The sequence below is a fragment of the Microtus oregoni genome, unplaced genomic scaffold (genome assembly GCF_018167655.1).
Source record: "Microtus oregoni isolate MIOR12 unplaced genomic scaffold, Mior012 000073F_ref0000255, whole genome shotgun sequence".
Lineage (NCBI taxonomy): Eukaryota > Metazoa > Chordata > Mammalia > Rodentia > Cricetidae > Microtus > Microtus oregoni.
The window spans coordinates 3,266,111-3,284,155 of NW_024543986.1; the positions used below are offsets into that span (position 1 = coordinate 3,266,111).

General features: G+C 38.9%; 1 protein-coding gene across 2 annotated transcripts in view; it reads right to left on the reverse strand.

Moving 5' to 3' along the window:
* LOC121441130 (apoptosis-inducing factor 1, mitochondrial-like) overlaps positions 1-18,045 on the reverse strand; it is a 47,343-nt gene that overhangs the window by 20,265 nt on the left and 9,033 nt on the right. Inside the window, exons 2-6 of one of the 2 annotated variants that reach the window (XM_041642263.1) lie at positions 10,690-10,820; positions 5,393-5,492; positions 3,811-3,935; positions 3,562-3,692; positions 672-762 (exon numbers count right to left, since the gene is read on the reverse strand). In XM_041642263.1, the coding sequence (XP_041498197.1) occupies positions 672-762; positions 3,562-3,692; positions 3,811-3,935; positions 5,393-5,492; positions 10,690-10,820 (578 nt within the window). Of the gene's footprint in view, positions 1-671; positions 763-3,561; positions 3,693-3,810; positions 3,936-5,392; positions 5,493-10,689; positions 10,821-12,007; positions 12,151-18,045 lie in introns of both variants that reach the window. The other variant, XM_041642262.1, reaches the window with a different exon arrangement.

An 18,045-nucleotide genomic window follows, 5' to 3' on the forward strand; every position in this document is an offset into this window, starting at 1 on the left:
AGTAAATCAATCAATTGATCAATCAATCTTTAGGACTGGAAAGATGGTTCAGTGGTTAAGAGCACTGGCTACTTTTCTAGAGTACCTGGGTTCAACATCTAGTATCCATATGGCAGCTCACACCTGTCTATAACTCCAGTTCCAGGGCTTCAGACATGCATGCAGGCAAAACCAACTAACATTAAATAAAAATAGTTTTTTTTTTAAAAAGCAGCAATAGGGGGCTGGAGAGATGGCTCAGTGGTTAAGAGCATTGCCTGCTCTTCCAAAGGTCCTGAGTTCAATTCCCGGCAACCACATGGTGGCTCACAACCATCTGTAATGAGGTCTGGTGCCCTCTTCTGGCCTGCAGACATACACACAGACAGAATATTGTATACATAATAAATAAATAAATATAAAAAAATTAAAAAGCAGCAATAGTTTTTAGCATTATAGTATCTGACAATGTGACTTCTCTGGCAAAGTTTATTCAACTTCATGGTCTACACTTTGCTAGAGACTTTCCTTAGACAGACTAAATAATATTAGTCCTATAATGTTTGGTTTTCCTTTGATGAACTATGGTGGGAGAGGAAACCTGGATTGTAATGGAAAGGCACATCACTGTAGTTTCTGTTTGGTAACTACATAGGCTAGAGCCTGACAAAGAAAGCAGCCTACTAGCTCACCTTCTTCCCAGTGAGGACAGCCACACCACCATTCTCAATATGAGGCAGGTCCTGAGCAGAAACATAGAAAGAAGGTGGCTGGAAATATATGCTGTATGGGAAAGAGAAAAAAACTATAAGCATCTGGAACTACTATAGGCTCCCTCTATAGCTTTACTAAAATGATGTAAATATTACATGAAAAATAAATTTTGATACATTTTCCAGAGTTTCTCTTGTCACTAGATCTTGATGGTGACTTACTGAAAAGTATTACAGATCAGTGGTTCTCAATTCGGTGCAACTTTAGCCCCACGGGACATTTGGCCATATCTGGAGACATTATGGGTTACAACAACTTACGAGGGGATGTTGTTGTATCTGATAGCTAGAATCGAGATACTGATGAACAGCCTATGCTATACGGCACAGCCCTTACCTTCAATAAGAATTACGTTGTCTCCAACGCGGACACTAAGAGAGACTTAAATAGATATAATCTACATGGGAAGTATAAAAAGACAAGATCTTCTGAGTAAATTGGGAGCATGGGGACCTTGGGAGAGAATTGAAGGGGGGAAGGGAGAGGCAGGGAGGGGAGCAGAGAAAAACGTAGAGCTCAAGAAATATCAATAAAAAAATTACGTTGTCTCAAATATCAACCAACAGTGTAGAGGCTGAGGAACTTAGTTCTAGGTGTAGAATCATTTCAAATCAAGAACAAAGGCACTCAAGGAACAGGTATTCACGTATCGACTCACATTAATTTTTCAGAATGGTGTTGTTGACCAGTGGAGCAAGGTCTTGCTCCTACATGGTTCTGCCTAAACGATTAAGCTAGAATCTCAACTACTCAGGAAGATAAACCAAGAATATTACTTGAACCTAGTAGTTTGGGTTCAGTCAGGTTAACAAAGTGAGAACCCAAATTAAAAAAAAAAAGTAAATAATTATGTAAAAAACATTATAAGTAGAGAAAATTTCATTGAAAGTATGCAGTCTGCTTGCAAATGAAACATGATAGTAAAGATGAGAGGCAAACATATTTTGGCATTTACATTTGTTAAGATTTATTTATTTTATGTGTGTAGATGTTTTGCCTGCATGCATGCCTGTGCTCGCAAAGGTCAGAAGAGGGTGTCAGATTTCCTACAACTGGAGTTACAGATGGCTGTAAAATCACTGTGTGATTGCTGGAAACTGAACGTGGGTTCTCTGCAAAAGCAAAAAGTGCTCTAAAATGCTAAGCCATCTCTCCAGCCCAGGTCTGTAAATTTTAGTTCAACGTCAAAGAATCACTAATAAGAAATACACTAGAGCCCCAAGAACAGGACTAGAATTGAGAGACCTAAGGAGTCCTATAGAAGAAAAAAGCTGGAACTATAGCTCTAATACTTGGGGTTTATTTATGTTTGTTTTGCATTTTTGAGACATTTTGAGTAACTAGGCTGTTACTTAGGCTAGTCTTGAACTCCTGACTGTTTTGCCTCATCTTCTCAAATGCTAGGGTTTCAGGCATGTACTATCATGCCCAGCTACCTCCAAGTGTTTTTTGTGCAAGCATTCTGATAATGAGGCTCTTCGTTATAGCCTTCCTACTCTAGCCCTGCAATTGTGAATGTGGGTTAGTGTCAAACAAAGTACCATCATCAATGGCCTGGGGAGACAGTTCAGCTAAGTGCTTGCAGAGGCATAAGGATCCAAGTTTAAGCCCCAGAACCCACATAAAAAAGCCAGGCAAGGGGCTGGAGAGATGGCTCAGCAGTTAAGAGTATTGCCTGCTCTTCCAAAGGTCCTGAGTTCAATTCCCAGTAACCACATGGTGGCTCACAACCATCTGTAATGGGGTCTCGTGCCCTCTTCTGGCCTGCTGGCATATACACAGACAAAATGTTGTATACATAATAAATAAAAAAAAAGCCAGGCAAATTGGCATGCGCCTGTAATCCCAACACTGAGGAAGCAAAGGCAGGAAAATCCTTGTGGTTCACTGGCTATCCAGCCTATTTCGCCAATTTAGTTGTGTCCCAGACCAGTGAGAGGCCCCGTCTCAAAAACAAAAAAAACCCAAGAACAAAGTAGATGGTGGCTTGGTGCGAGAGAATTGTCTGTATTCTGTCAATCATGTGTTTTAATAAAACGCTGATTGGTCAGGCAGGAAGTATAGGTGAGTCAACCAGACAGGAAGTAGAGGCGGGACCATGAGAACAGGAGAATGCTAGGAAGGAGGAAGCCCATTCCTCCCATTCCTGCCCAGACCACTGAGAAACAACATGTAATCTGCCCAGCTGAGAAAGGTACCAAGCCACGTGCTAACACAGATAAGAATAATGGGTTAATATAAGCTACAAGAGCTAATAAGTAGCCTGAGCTAATGGGCCAATCAATTTTATAACTTATGGAGATCTCTGTGATTTTCTTTGGGGCCTGGCAGCTGTGGGACCTGGTGGGAGGACAGAACCCTGACAAGCAGGCCCTCATGTTACAGAGGCTGATGAATGACACCAAAGGCTGACCTCTGGCCTCCACATATATGCAGATATGTATGCTTGTGAACACATACACACCCAAAAATGGAAGTGTCATAATCAGTTTCACTTGCTTTTATATGATTGCCTAGGTATTTATAAAGAAATGACAACACTGGCTAAGCTAATCTCTGGCAGAGAAATCTAACCTAAAGGTCCTAGAAATAGGAGCCCTAATATTTCACAGTCTAGCATTAAACTGCTGATTGTTAGTAGTTTGGGGAACAGAAGCTAGAATGTTCTTTGTTGCCTCTGAGCCTGACCAAGTATATACAATAGCAAACTTCCATGTACAGCCTTCCCATGTATTACACGTGATCAGTGACAAAATCTTAACCTGTTCCTCATGCTTAGTCAGGCCCATTTAACATAAGCAAACATACCTTCTCTCTTTTCCATTCCACTGTCTGAATTGCAGTGTCTTTGTGACATTTGGATCATCTGAAAACCACAATTCTTTCGAAAGAGGAGGTCGCATGTATGGCAGCTCAGGGTCTTCAGATACAATCAGGACCTTTAGACACAAAATAATTCTTGTCAGGGCTAATTTAAGAGGTAAATGTCAAAGCATTCACATTGGCTAAATTTGCACACTATACCTTCTACACCAAGCAAAATAACATGCACCTTACCCTGGCCCCAGGATCCCGAGCCCGGATGGATCGGGCTGCAGCAAAAGCAGCAGTACCTCCACCAATCAGCAGGAAAGGAACATGACTTGGTACTTTGACTTGAGGAGATGACCCTCCCTCTGCAGCTGTAACAGAACATACAGGGTCAGTCTTTATGTTTGCTTTTCGAGACAAGGTTTCTGTGTAGCTTTGGAACCTGTCTTGGCACTAGCACTTTAGATCATATAGTGCCTCTGCCTCCCCAGTGCTGGGATTAAAGGAGTGTGATACTACCACCTGGGTCAGTCTTCTTAAAGGCTCTGATGACTCTGGGCCACTATTTCAAAAAGTCACTTTGTACTTGTCTTAATCCTTTACATAAAATAAAACCGGCACACCTATACAAATCTTAAACTTACTGGGTTTAGGATGTGGCTCAGTGGCAGGAAGCTTGCCTATCATGTCCAAGATACTGGGCTTGAGAGCCAGAACTAAAAAAACAAGGGGGTGACCAAAGCACAAAACAATCCTCCGAACATTCCTTTCATTTTACCTGTGGGGAAAATTTTTAAATGGAGTGAATGAGTTGATTGGTGTCTTTCATTCATTAGTTCTATACTGGATCCAGGGCTGACCTTAAATATTAGTCTTTTCCTTTGCCCTTTTTTAAGATAGGTCTCACTCTGTATCCCTGACTGGCCTCAGCTTCTCATGTGCTGGGATTACAGCTGTACACCATCACACCTGGCTAGTTATTTCTCAAATATATTAGAAAGCATATATTAAAAGGCCTCTGCCATTCTTATTATTTTTCTACCAGCCACCAGGAAAATATCAAGTTCAGTTGCACATTTTGTTAGCAATAAAAGGGAAACACCTAGGAGGTCAATTGGAGATTATTAGACAATGTTCATGAAGAAGATGGCATTATTGAAGAAAGCAATACAAAACGCCTACCCAGAGCTATAGGGGTTATTAAAGGATTAAAACATTCCTCCTTGAAAAACCAAGTGACTCAAATAAATTGAAGGCTAGAGCTTTGTGCTACAGGAAAACAAACATCTACAATGCAAACTCCAAAGATTCAAAGGAATTAATATGACTAAAAAGGCTTAGTCATTGGAAAAATGGCTTTCCTATCTTTTCCTGATTTTCTTACCAAGCTTGCCTTTTAAAAAGCCTATATATAGGGGCCTGGAGAGATGGCTCAGAGGGTAAGAGCATTGCCTGCTTTTCCAAAGGTCCTGAGTTCAATTCCCAGCAACCACATGGTGGCTCACAACCATCTATAATGAGGTCTGGTGCCCTCTTCTGGCCTGCAGGCACAAACACAGACAGAATATTATATACATAATAAATAAATAAATATTTTTTTAAAAAAGCCTATATAAAGATAGGTACTCACAATAATTTTACTTCAAGCCTAAAATGCCAACCAAATATTTCAGGATATTGCTCCCTGTTGTGGGGTAAAACCATAATTTCTGGAAGCTTATAATCTCACACTGTTACACTACAACAAGGTATTAGCAAATCATAATCTTTAATCATTTTCCCTTATTTAGTCTCAAATCATACAGAAGAGACATGGGGGAATACTTACCAGAGGCGTCGGCCCTTCTCTGTTTCTCTTCTGGTGTCAGTCCTAGCCCTGCCATTCTTTCATTATATCTTTTTTGGTCTTCTTTTATAGTCTTGTAGGCCTATAGACCCAAACACAGAGAAAGATTATTACATGATACAGCTAACTCAGACCATAAGCTAATATCATTTCAATTAAATGATAAGCTTTTGTCTACACTAAGGTTAGTTTGATATGCCAAAATCACTAAGGCAAAGCCTTCTTTTCTAATACTTGGGATAGAACCCAGAGCTTCATGCATGCTAAGCAAGCATTCTACCACTGAGCTATACCCCCAGCCCAAAGTTATTTTCTCAAGAAATAAAACTATTCAGTGTACACATATTTGGTGAGAAAAAGAATACTCAAAAACAGATCAAAATATATGTTTTAGATTTTCTGTGACTCTTGGTAAGGAACTCTCTTGATATTGAATTCCGAAAGTAAAGAAAAGGGAATGTAATGTTAGTAAGTATAGAAATGGCTAAAGTACAGAAAGGGGTTTTGGACTATGCTGGTGCTAGTTGTAAAATCAAGGCACATGGGGACCGTATCTTCCTGATAAATGTTTCAGAGTTTGCCAGGGATTGAGATATGTGGCTAGGTGTATCATATTCTTAAAATATAACTCATTTTTCCAGCAATAGTTTTTTTCTTTTCCTAAACAAAGGAGGAAGGAGTCTCACTTAGAAATACAACATATAAATAATTATTAAGGTTCAAATATCATCGTCATTAAATACGTATTTTATTTCAAATACATTCTTTCCGCTACACTTTCAAATTGAGGAACAATATCTTTGTATTGTGAATAATTTCTGTTATTCCTCTTTATTAACACTCAACACCAGGGTTTATTAGTTACTTTTAACTTATTTTTTAAAATATTTAGATGCTGGAGACCAGCCATGGCCTTATGCATATCAGGCCACTGAGCTATATTCCCAAGCCCTAATTAGTAACTGTCAAAAAAATTACCAGTTGTAGAAACAACACTTTTAATCCCAGGATTTGGGTGGAAGAGGCATACAGATTTATGTGAGTTTGAGGCCAACCTGATCTACACAATGAGTTCTGAGCCAGTGAGAATACATACATACATACATAAATTTTAAACATGGGCTGTGCATGGTAGTACATGCTTTTAACTCCAGCATTTGGCAAGAAGAGATGGGCTGATTTCTGTGAGTGTGAGGCCAGCCACAACCATATATAGTAAGACCTCGTCTCAAAGATAAATTAATTTTTTTTTAAAAAAAGAAGCAAAGCAGGTGGTGGTGGCACAAGTCCTTAATCCCAGCACTCAGGAGGCAGAAGCAGGCAGATCTCTACAAATTCGAGGCCAGGCATCCTGGTCTACAGGACAGCAGAGCTATTACACAGAGAAACACTTTCTCAAAAACAAGAACAAAATACTGATAGACAATGACGTTTTTTGAGATAGGGTCTCAAGTAGCTTAGGATCACCATGAACTTCTGGTCCTCCTGTCTCCACCTCTCTCATTCTGGGATACAGGCACCAGGCACGCTATGTATCTATGCCTGTCTGACTGATGTATTTCTGGAGACTAAACCCAGGACTTTGTATGTGCTAGGCTAACACTCAACCAATTGAGCTACCGTCCCAGCCCAAGGATGTCTTCTGATCACAATATTTTTGTTCTTTTATATCCTATGTGGACAACAAGATAAAAATTTAAGTGGCGGGGGCTGGAGAGATGGTTCAGAGGTTAAGAGCGTTGCCTGCTCTTCCAAAGGTCCTGAGTTCAATTCCCAGCAACCACATGGTGGCTCACAACCATCTGTAATGGGGTCTGGTGCCCTCTTCTGGCCTGCAGGCATATACACAGACAGAATATTGTATATGTAATAAATAAATAAATATTTAAAAAAAATTAAGTGGCCATTTCTCAAATTAATTAACTGTAGAAATTAGGGCAATTAGAGTAAGTAAAAAATACATTCTACAAATATTCCTATGAGGTTAGGGATGTGACTCAGTAGTGGAATGTTTGGCTAGCAAGCACAAGGGCTCTGTTTTGATCCCTTCTATCACCCAAAAAAAAACTAAAAAAAAAAAAGACTTTCTAGGATCACTTTACAGAGCAGCTCATTAGGTGACATGCTGCAAATGGGGAACCCAAACCGAGAGGTGAGTAAAACCAAAGTGAACGGGAAGAGACTGGGTTATGCTCATACTGAGAGGGTCATCCAGAAATGGTCTGAGCCATTCTATGCTGCCTGATATTTATACACGTAAAAGGAGTAGAGCAGGAAAGGAGGTTTGGCAGGGAAAAGGCTAAACTAAGGTTAAATGTGGATATACAGCTTTTAAGCTCAATGTTCTAAAGTGAAAGTTTATGTACACATTAAATAACAAATTATATTCCCCAAGGGGTTTCTGTATTCCTTGTTCACAAAGATTTCCAATTAGAGTGGACAAACACATATTAGGCTAAGAAATACTACAAATTTATGAAAATATTAGGAGGCTACCTTTCTAAACAGGAAGAAATTTGAAATGAAAGGTCACTTTCTAAGGCAACAGTCTATCACCTAAATAGTGGTAAACTTCATTATTTTAAAGGCCATTTTGGCCTGGTTCACTGAAACTAGTAAAAGACTGAGAATATTAGAGGTATTAGACTGAGGTATTAGAGGAAATCACTAGTAAAAGACTGAGAATATTAGAGGTATTAGACGGAGGTATTAGAGGAAATCACTGGCAAAAAAAAAGCTCACATGGATGCTAATAAGGAGTTTGTGCTTGTATCAAGCAGCAGATGCTACCATTAAGGTCAATGTTTTTCAAACTGGTCATAACCCACTATTGGGCTGAGAGTCAGTTGTAGATTAGGATCAGCATTAGTAGGGGAACAGAGGGTAAGAAGAGATTAATAGCTTATGGACAAGTCAGTAAGAATAACACAAGTTAAAATTTACTGCATTTTACGTAGTTGTAGTTTTATGGGTTGCAAGATAAACTGCATTTCTTACTACAGACCATGGGAAAGTGTTTCTTTAAAGCCAGTGGGGCACAGAGGGCCAGGAAGATAAAGAACCCTTAATATAGGAGTTACTGAAGGAGTAATTGTAGTCAAATCAGAAATATTTTGATGTAGGAAGGTCATTTGTCTATCTGTTGCTTTCATTGGTTAATTAATAAAGAAACTGCTTGGCCTGATAGGTCAGAACATAGATGGGTAGAGTAGACAGAACAGAATGCTGGGACAAAGGGAAGTGAGGGACAAACGCAATGGAGCCAGCCACCAGGTCATACATGCTGAATCTTTCCCGGTAAGCCACCACTTGGTGCTACACAGATTATTAGAAATGGGTTAATCAAGATGTGAGAACTAGCCAAGAGGCTAGAGCTAATGGGCCAAGCAGTGTTTAAATGAATACAATTTGTGTGTTGTTATTTTGGGGCATAAGCTAGCCAGGTGGCTGGGAGCCGGGCAGGATGAAAAGCAGGCCCGCAGCTCCACCTTCTACAATATTTCTTCAAATGACAAAAGTTGCTTGAAGGGATATTGCTAAGGACCGAATTCCTCAATTCATATGCTGAAGCCGTAACTGCCAGGGTGACAGTATCCAGAGACAGGAGTGGTGACAAGTTGAATAGGGTTTTTACAAAAAGAGGAAGAGTCACCAGCACTACTTCATTTACTTTCAACACTGCCCTGCCCCCATGCAAGGACCCAGTAAGGTGGATGGTTGGCTGCACGCATGTCATGAAGAAAACCTCCACCAGAAACCTAACCTTGTCTGACATTCATTCTAACTTTCTAGCCTTCACAACTGAGAAAGTAAATGTCTATAGTTAAAGTCATTTTGTGGTACTTGGTTTTGACAGTCTGAGAAACAAATATAAGCACTACATTATTTTTTATTACATTTGCTTGTGTGTCTGTATGTGTATGCTCACATGTGAGTGCCACCGTGCATGTGGAGGTCAGAGGACAACTTTAGAGAATTGTTTCTTGTTCTCCCTCATGTACATCCCAGAGATCAAACCCAGGTTGTCAGGATTGGCGACCGGCACCTTTACCTACGGAGTCATCTCATCAGCCCTGAACTTGCTGATGCTTCCAGCCATTGGAATCTCACCAAATCTGGACACTGATTTTAAGTTGTTTCTCATGATTAATACCAATTTCAGAGATAACTTTCAAGCTGCTTGATAGCAAATTTTCAACTATTTAAAACCTGAAACAAAAGTATACAGACTAGTTTGATAAAAGTAGACAAAAGCTTATCATTTAACCTCCAGCCATTAAAATATGTTTATTACAACCAGGGTTGGAGAAACACAGAGGGAAATGAAGCATTTAACTGAGTAACTTGAGAGAAATTTGTGCTTCTTAGATATTTCTAGAATAGGAGAAAGCTACCGTTACTGACTCATCTTGTGGCTTGGCATCAAGAGTATCAGCATGGTCAACCCTGTGGGGGCAGGCCATTCAATTATGGCCAGCAACACAAATGAGAGGTTAAATAGATTTCAATTATTATAAACATATCTAATGAAAAGACTTTAAAATTATTTTTGAATAAGTGAATGGAAGTGATGAGAAAAACTGAAAAACATGAAATGGAAAAATTAAGGCTCAGAAGGTAGTACCTGAATCATCAATGAGAGGTGTTCAAGAAATCACCCTACATGAATGCTTCAGCCACTAATTTCACCAAATTAGAGGTAACAAAAGGGACACTGCCAAATGAATTTAACTTGAAGTAGAGACCGTGGGTGGTTTGGAAAAATACTCTAATCTGTATGGCTTTCAGGACCTTGTCAAAAGCATTCAATTAATGCCCTTTCACAGTAAAAGCTAAGCTGATTGCTTCTCACAAAACAGAAAAATTACATTTCACCTAAAATGATTCAAAGTTGATGGTGCTCAAGTTCCTTTTATTTACTTATTCAATATTTACTGAGACTGTCTTGTTAGACATGCAGCACTAAAGCACAATATAATTTAGCAGTATAAAAATAAGCACAAATTTGACAAACGTTTCAAAGAAAAGGTTGATATAAGGATTTGGCTCTAAATTTATGAGTTTAGACTGGTCTAGTATAATAACTTCAAAGGTTAGAAAAATAAGATTTGAGGAGTCTCTAGTGACTGACAATGTCCCTTTAACAAATGTCTATAGGAAGCACATGCTGTGAATATTTTACTGTATTCTATGAACCAAGTTATTATTAGTTATTATTATTAGTTATTATTAGTTTCACCCACCCTATCCCCAAACATATTTTAGTATAAGCATCTTACATAATAAACTCCTGCCCCAGTCACTGTTGCTCCTACAATTAAGAAGTATACTAGGCTGCTGCCATCTTTCTCAGAAGCACCTGTAGACGCTAGCGATCTAGAAGGGGATCCTAGGAGATGATACTGCACAACTGTAGGTAAACATAAGGCCAGGAAGGAGACAAAAGGAAATAGAAAAGGCACTAAGTATTAATGAATAAACATTTAATGCAAATGCAGAGAAGCATTTTTGTTACTGTGCTAAAAATTGAAAAAGAAAAAAAAAGTTAAAAGCTGCTCCAGTATTGGAGGAGAAGGCCTCTTCCTCAAAGTATAGGATCAGGCAAATTTTTATCTATTTCTTGCTCTGATTTGAGTTATAACTGGCAAGAGCTGTCTACTCTTCGTGTACATTTTGGAGTCAGCTTAAGGTATGAGACTATGGGTAACTTCAAATAATTTTCATGCCCCCCCCAACCTAGTGACAGAGGAACAAAAAATAATTTTACTACTATCAGCAGAGAAAGAACTAAGGTTGTGATGGTATCGAACCATTTGTTCTTAGTATGTAAAGCAAACAGCTTTCTTTGATCAAGGATGTTAGCAGGTGTCATCAAAGGCGATTTATTCAACCTTACAGGATTGAGTTTTAGGTGGATCTGCTTAGTTACAATACACTCTGCCAAGTAAAAAAAAAACCCAAACCAAAAACACCCACAGAATAAATCATCTGCGACCTGCTAAGATTAGTTCTTTTAAGGAGATATAACCATGCTAACAGTATGTACCAATTAAATACTGTTTCTCAACTCCCCTAAACTCCATTGTACAACTGGAGATACTAGACCCATTTCTATAATTTAGTCTTTGAGTGAGAGCCATGGATTTAGTTTTCCTTTTAGGAAATGCTTAATAATTTTTATTGAAAGCTGTTTTGTAAATGGTCAATCTCAAGCTAAGAAAAAAAAGACTTGAATAAATTGATAAATACATTAAAATGAAATGTGCTTAGGAGCTGCAATGAACATTGACTTTGCTTACAGGTTACTTTATCACAATCAAGAGAAGAACAAGGGTAATGCTGTGGGTTAGTCAAGCCTCAGGAAACACAGTTTTCAAGCAAAGAATAAGAAGTGAAAAGTGCAAAAAACAATCAACATAAATCAATAAATATCAGTCATTCCCAAATCAGCTCCCATAGACATTTTAAAGAAGGCTTTTTGGAAGTTTTCCTACAGGAGAAAGCAGAATTAGTTGCAAGTTTTGAAGCAGAGCAGTACTGAGACTATCAATGGGAGCTGTCTGGCAGCTTCTCTACGCAAGCTGCTTTTTTACTTACATATGCACCAGCTCCTATTGTTGATAAGCCCACAATAAGGACTAACACAGAATTATCGATTTTGCCCCCCGATGAACCAGAGCTAGCCATTTGTCTTGCCATCTGGAGTTCTAGAGGAACACACCATCGCTGGAACAAGTTGCCTAAAGGAACACAATTTGTTAACACATACACAAATAGAATAGTTAACACGTTTATGATTAAATTATCAATGTACTATAGAAATAAATAATTATACCTTGGGTTTTACAATGTTCACTGTTCTATGACCAAGAAAAACAAAATCAAAACTGTACACATAAACTGGGCGGTGGTGGCGCACGCCTTTAATCCCAGCACTCGGGAGGCAGAGGTAGGTGGATCTCTGTGAGTTCGAGACCAGCCTGGTCTACAAGAGCTAGTTCCAGGACAGGCTCCAAAACCACAGAGAAACCCTGTCTCAAAAAAACAGAAAAAAAAACAACAAAACTGTACACATAAATAATACAGATATTTATGTACAACCTACGGTAACAGAATTTTTTTTTGAGGCAGGGTTGCACTTTGTAGCCTAAGCTGGTATCAAATTTGTGATCCTTCTAAACCGACACTATTATACCCAGCTTAGCTGTTGGAGTTCTCAAGAGTACAATTTAAACGTTATCCAATGAGAACATTCAAAGCTTCCAGAAAATTGGTAAAAAAAAAGAGCAGTTCATCAAATATCTTTACAACTTCACCATAAATGAAGTAAACACCAAGATAACCTATTTAGTAGGTAGCCATCCCTCAGTATCTGTGGTGGTTTGAGTCCAGATTCCTAGATTTAACTTAAACTCATATATGCTCAAGTACCTTATAGAATATGGTCCAGAATTTTCATACAACCTATGTTTATAATCACATATACGTCAAATCATGTCTAAATTACTTATAATGGTTAACATAATGCAAATAGTTGCTATACTATATTATTTAGGGAAAATAATAAAAAACAGAAAGTTTCCCTATGTTCAGTACAGATAATGCTATAAGCTTCATTCATTTATTTAGTTAGTTAGTTTGGTTTTCAAGACAGGGTTTCTTTGTGTAGTCATGGCTGTCCTAAAACTAGCTCTGTAGACCAGGCTACTCTCGAACTCACAATGATCCCCCTGCTTCTGTCTACGGAGGGATTGGGTTAAAGGCATATGCCACCATGGCTTGGCCTAACTTAGGAAATTTTGTTGTTGTTGTTTTTTAAGACAGGGTTTCTCTGTGTAGCCCTGACTGTCCAAGAACTTGTTCTGCAGACTAGGCTGGCCTTGAATTCACAGAGATCCACCTGCCTCTGCCTCTTAAATGCTGGGATTAAAGGGGTGTACCTAGTTTATTTTGTTTTTTGTTTTTAAACAGGGCTTTACCATGTAACCTGGCTGATCTGGAGTTCACTAAGTTGTCTGCCTCAGCTTTCCAAGGCATATGTCATCACGTTTGATTAAAAAATATTTTTGGGGCTGGAGAGATGGCTCAGTGGTTAAGAGCATTGCCTGCTCTTCCAAAGGTCCTGAGTTCAATTCCTAGCAACCACATGGTGGCTCACAACCATCTGTAAAGAGGTCTGGCGCCCTCTTCTGGCCTTCAGGCATACACACAGAATATTGTATACATAATAAATAAATAAATAAATAAATATTTTTGATTAGTAGTTGAGTGAATCCATGGATGTGGAACCAACAGAAACATAAGGCTAAAAATATACAAAACTGACCACAGACTACCTGGGACATTACAATGCCCATTCCAGGAACAATCTACTTGGCTCAAGCCTTGCTTAATTACAGCCCTGGAACACACAGTTCTGTCTTGTACGAAAAGTAATATGTCCTAGAAGAAACATTAAAGATCAAAAGGAAGTCAGAACAAAAATTTCATAGAGAACTTAATATCTCAAAATAACTGAATTTCTACTCTTAAGTATATTCCAGAAATACAAAATGTAAAGTGTCTAGCAATGTCTTGCAGTTTCTCATTTAACATAATAGTCATTTTTTTTTGATTTTTCGAGACAGGGTTTCTCCGTAGTTTTTTTTTTTTTTTGGGGGGGGGTTCCTGTCCTGGAACTAGCTCTTGTAGACCAGGCTGGCCTCGAACTCAGAGATCCGCCTGCCTCTGCCTCCCGAGGGCTGGGATTAAAGGTGTGCACCACCACCACCACCTGGTTTCATAATAGTTCATAATAGTCATTTTTATATTAGCATTTGTAATAATATGTTCATGAAAAGGTTGAGACACTACAGATTTCCTTTTTCCCAACAGATGCAGAAATTTTCATGAGGCATGGCCTTAATGTCTTCTCAGTGATTAGACCTCATAGGTGTTCATCACTGATGGAAAAGTGATTGTTTCCAGCTTTGTGGACAGTCTGGTCTCTGTAACAATTAATCCTGCTGGGTATAAAAACAGTCTATGTTCCAATTAGATTTTATTTATAGCCACTAAAACCCAAGTTTTATATACTGCTTAAGTATTAAAATATTGTTTGTTACTAAGGTTTTCTTGGCCATTTAAAATATATAAACACTGCTAGATATGGTAGCTCAAACTTATAATCTTAGTACTAGGGAGGTTGAAGCAGGATGATTGCTGCAAATTTGAGACCAGACTGGGTTGCAGTATGAGAATGTCTCAAAAATACCTAAAAACTATAAAAAATGTGAATAAATAAAGCCTTGACAAGGTGGGTCATGCCTATAATTCTAATTCTAGCACCTGAGAAGGTGAGGTTGGACAATCCTAAATTGAAAGATAGAACCCTAAGTAGTGGTCCTAGGACTACTCAGGTCACAAAGCGAGACTCTCTCAAAAAATAAAATATTTCAACAAGAAGAAGTAAAACCCACTCCACTTGTGTAGTGCACAAAAGTAGCAGCTATTTGACCATGTTTGGCTGAGTATGTACACTTTGATCTAGAGCAGTGGTTTTTTTTCCCACCACCACTGTGGGTTCCAGGGATTGAAGGCAAGTCTTTCCCTTGTCAGCGAGTACCTTTGACTGCTAAGTCATCTCACTGGGTCTTTTTTGCTTTGTGAGATAAAGTCTCCTTAGGCAGACCAGGGTACTCCTCCAGCCTTAACCTGATGAGTACTAGAATCACAGGCTTGGTTCACCACACAGAGAACTAATCTCCATTTCTAACAAGGTCCTGACACTAACCTTGCAAATAGGAGACTACTTGGAAAAACCAGGGGTCTAAAGGCTGATCTTTTGAGTTTTTATCCTAACTAGGTTTTAAAAGACAGAGGCTGCCAGGTGGTAGTGGAGCACGCCTTTAATCCCAGCACTTGGGAGGCAGAGGCACTTCGATCTCTGTGAGTTAGAGGCCAGCCTGGTCTACAAGAGCTAGTTCTAGGATAGGTTCCAAAGCTACAGAGAAACCCTGTCTCGAAAAACAAAACAAAACAAAAAAAGAAAGAAAGACAGAGGCGCTGGGTGGTGGTAGTGAATGCCTTTAATCCCAGAATTCGGGAGGCAAAGGCAGGTGAATCTCTTATGACTTTGAGGCCACCCTGGTCTACAGAGCTAGTGCCAGAACAGGCTCCAAAGATACACAGAGAAACCCTGTCTCAAAAAGAAAAAAAAAAAAGAAAAAAAAAGACCAGAGGCCAAGCACAGTGGAAGTTACACATTAGCCAGAGAGCTATATAGTAAGAATTGGACCTTAAAGAAAAACAATAGAAAATACAAACAAACATACAAAAAAGAACAGAGCCAGGTCTGGTAGATCAGGCCTGCAATCTTAGCTACTCCCGAAACTGAGGTAATTTCATAAATTCAAGGCCTTACTGGGATACAAAGTGAGTTAAAAAAACCAGCAAGATCAATGTAGTGAGACCTTAGGTTTAAAAAATATTTTCAAAGGGGTTGGGGATACAGCTCAATGGTAAGGTGCTTACCTAGCTTGTGCAGGACCCTAGGGCCAATTTCTAATACTGTTTAATTTAAAAAAAGGCTTTAGTAGTAGTATCCTATATAATACTTCCAGAGATGAAAAAAGCAACACTCTGCCCTTTCCTTTCACAGTGTCAGGGTACAGGGGAACTAACAAGTATACAGACCTGCAGTCTCTTATTAAAATTCTTGGGACAATAAGCATTTTATAATTCAGAACAGTTTTAAGTATATAGTGCACATACCTAGCATAGGAAGGGGCAGGAATCTAGGCTCAAACCTATTAATATTTCTAAGAGAAATTACATTGTGGCATCAAAAAAATTAAATTAAGGGCCAATGAGATGGCTCCATGGTTAAGAATACTTGCTGATAAAGACACCAAAAGATCAAGGGGATAAAAATTGGAAAAGGAGAAGTCAAACTCTCACTGTTTGCTGATGATAGGATAGTTTACATAAGTGATCCCCAAAATTCTACCAAGGAACTTCTACAACTCATAAACACTTTCAGCAATGTAGCAGGATACAAGATTAACTCAAAAAAATCAGAAGCCCTCCTGTACACAGATGATAAAGGGCTGGGGAAGAAATCAGAGAATCAATGCCCTTCAGAATAGCTATAAATAGCATAAAATATCTCGGAGTAACTCTAACCAAACAAGTGGAAGACTTGTATGATAAGAACTTTAAATCTTTGAAGAAAGAAATTGAAGAAGACAACAGAAAGTAGAAAGATTTCCCATGCTCTTGGGTAGGCAGAATTAACATAGTAAAAATGGCAATCTTACCAAAAGCAATCTACAGATTCAATGCAATGCCCATCAAAATTCTTCAAAGACCTCAAAAGAACAGCATTCAACTTCATAGGGAAAAGCAAAAAATCCAGATAGCCAAAACAATCCTGTACAATAAAAGAACTTCTGGAGGCATCATAATCCCTGACTTCAAACTCTGCTACAGAGCTACAGTAGTGAAAACAGCCAGGTATTAGCATAAGAACAGACAGGAGGAACAATGGAACCCAAAAGAAGACCTGGATATCAATCCACACATCTTCGAACACCTGATCTTTGACAAGGAAGCAAAAAATATCAAATGGAAAAAAAGAAAGCATATTTAACAAGTGGTGCTGGCATAACTGGATAGCAACATGTAGAAGAATGAAAAGAGACCCATATATCTATCACCATGCACAAAACTCAAGTCGAAATGGATTGAAGACCTCAACATAAAGCCAGCCATACTGAACCTTATAGAAGAGAAAGTGGGAAGTATACTTGAACGCATTGACACAGGGAACCACTTCCTAAATACAACCCCAGCAGCAGAGACACTGAGAGAAACAATTAATAAATGGGACCTCCTGAAACTGAAAAGCTTCTGTAAAGCAAAGGACATGGTCAACAAGACAAAACGACAGCCTACAGAATGGGAAAAGATCTTCACTAACAGCACATCAGACAGAGGTCTAATTTCCAAAATATACAAAGAACTCAAGAAATCAGACACCAAAAGAACACATAATCCAATAAAAAATATAGTACAGCCCTAAACAGAACTCTCAACAGAGGAATCTAAAATGGCTGAAAGACACTTAAGGAAATGTTCAACAACGCTAGTCATCAGAGAAATGCAAATCAGAACAACTCTGAGGGGGCTGGAGAGATGGCTCAGAGGTTAAGAGTACTGGCTGCTCTTCCAAAGGTCCTGAGTTCAATTCCCAGCAACCACATGGTGGCTCACAACCATCTGTACTGAGATCTGGCGCCCTGCTCTGGTGTGCGGGCATACATCGAGGCAGAATGTTGTATACATAATAAATAAATAAATATTAAAAAAAAGAACAACTCTGAGATTCCATCTTACACCTGAAAGAATAGCCAAGATCAAAAACACTTATGACAACTTATGCTGGAGAGGTTGTGGGGAAAAGGGAACGCTTCTGCATTGCTGGTGGGAATGCAAGCTGGTACAACCCCTTTGGATGTCAGTGTGGCGATTTCTCAGAAAATTAGGAAACAACCTTCCTCAAGACCCAGTAATACCACTTTTGGGTATATATCCAAAGGATGCTCAATTGTGCCACAAGGACATGTGCTCAACTATGTTCACAGCAGCTTTGTTTG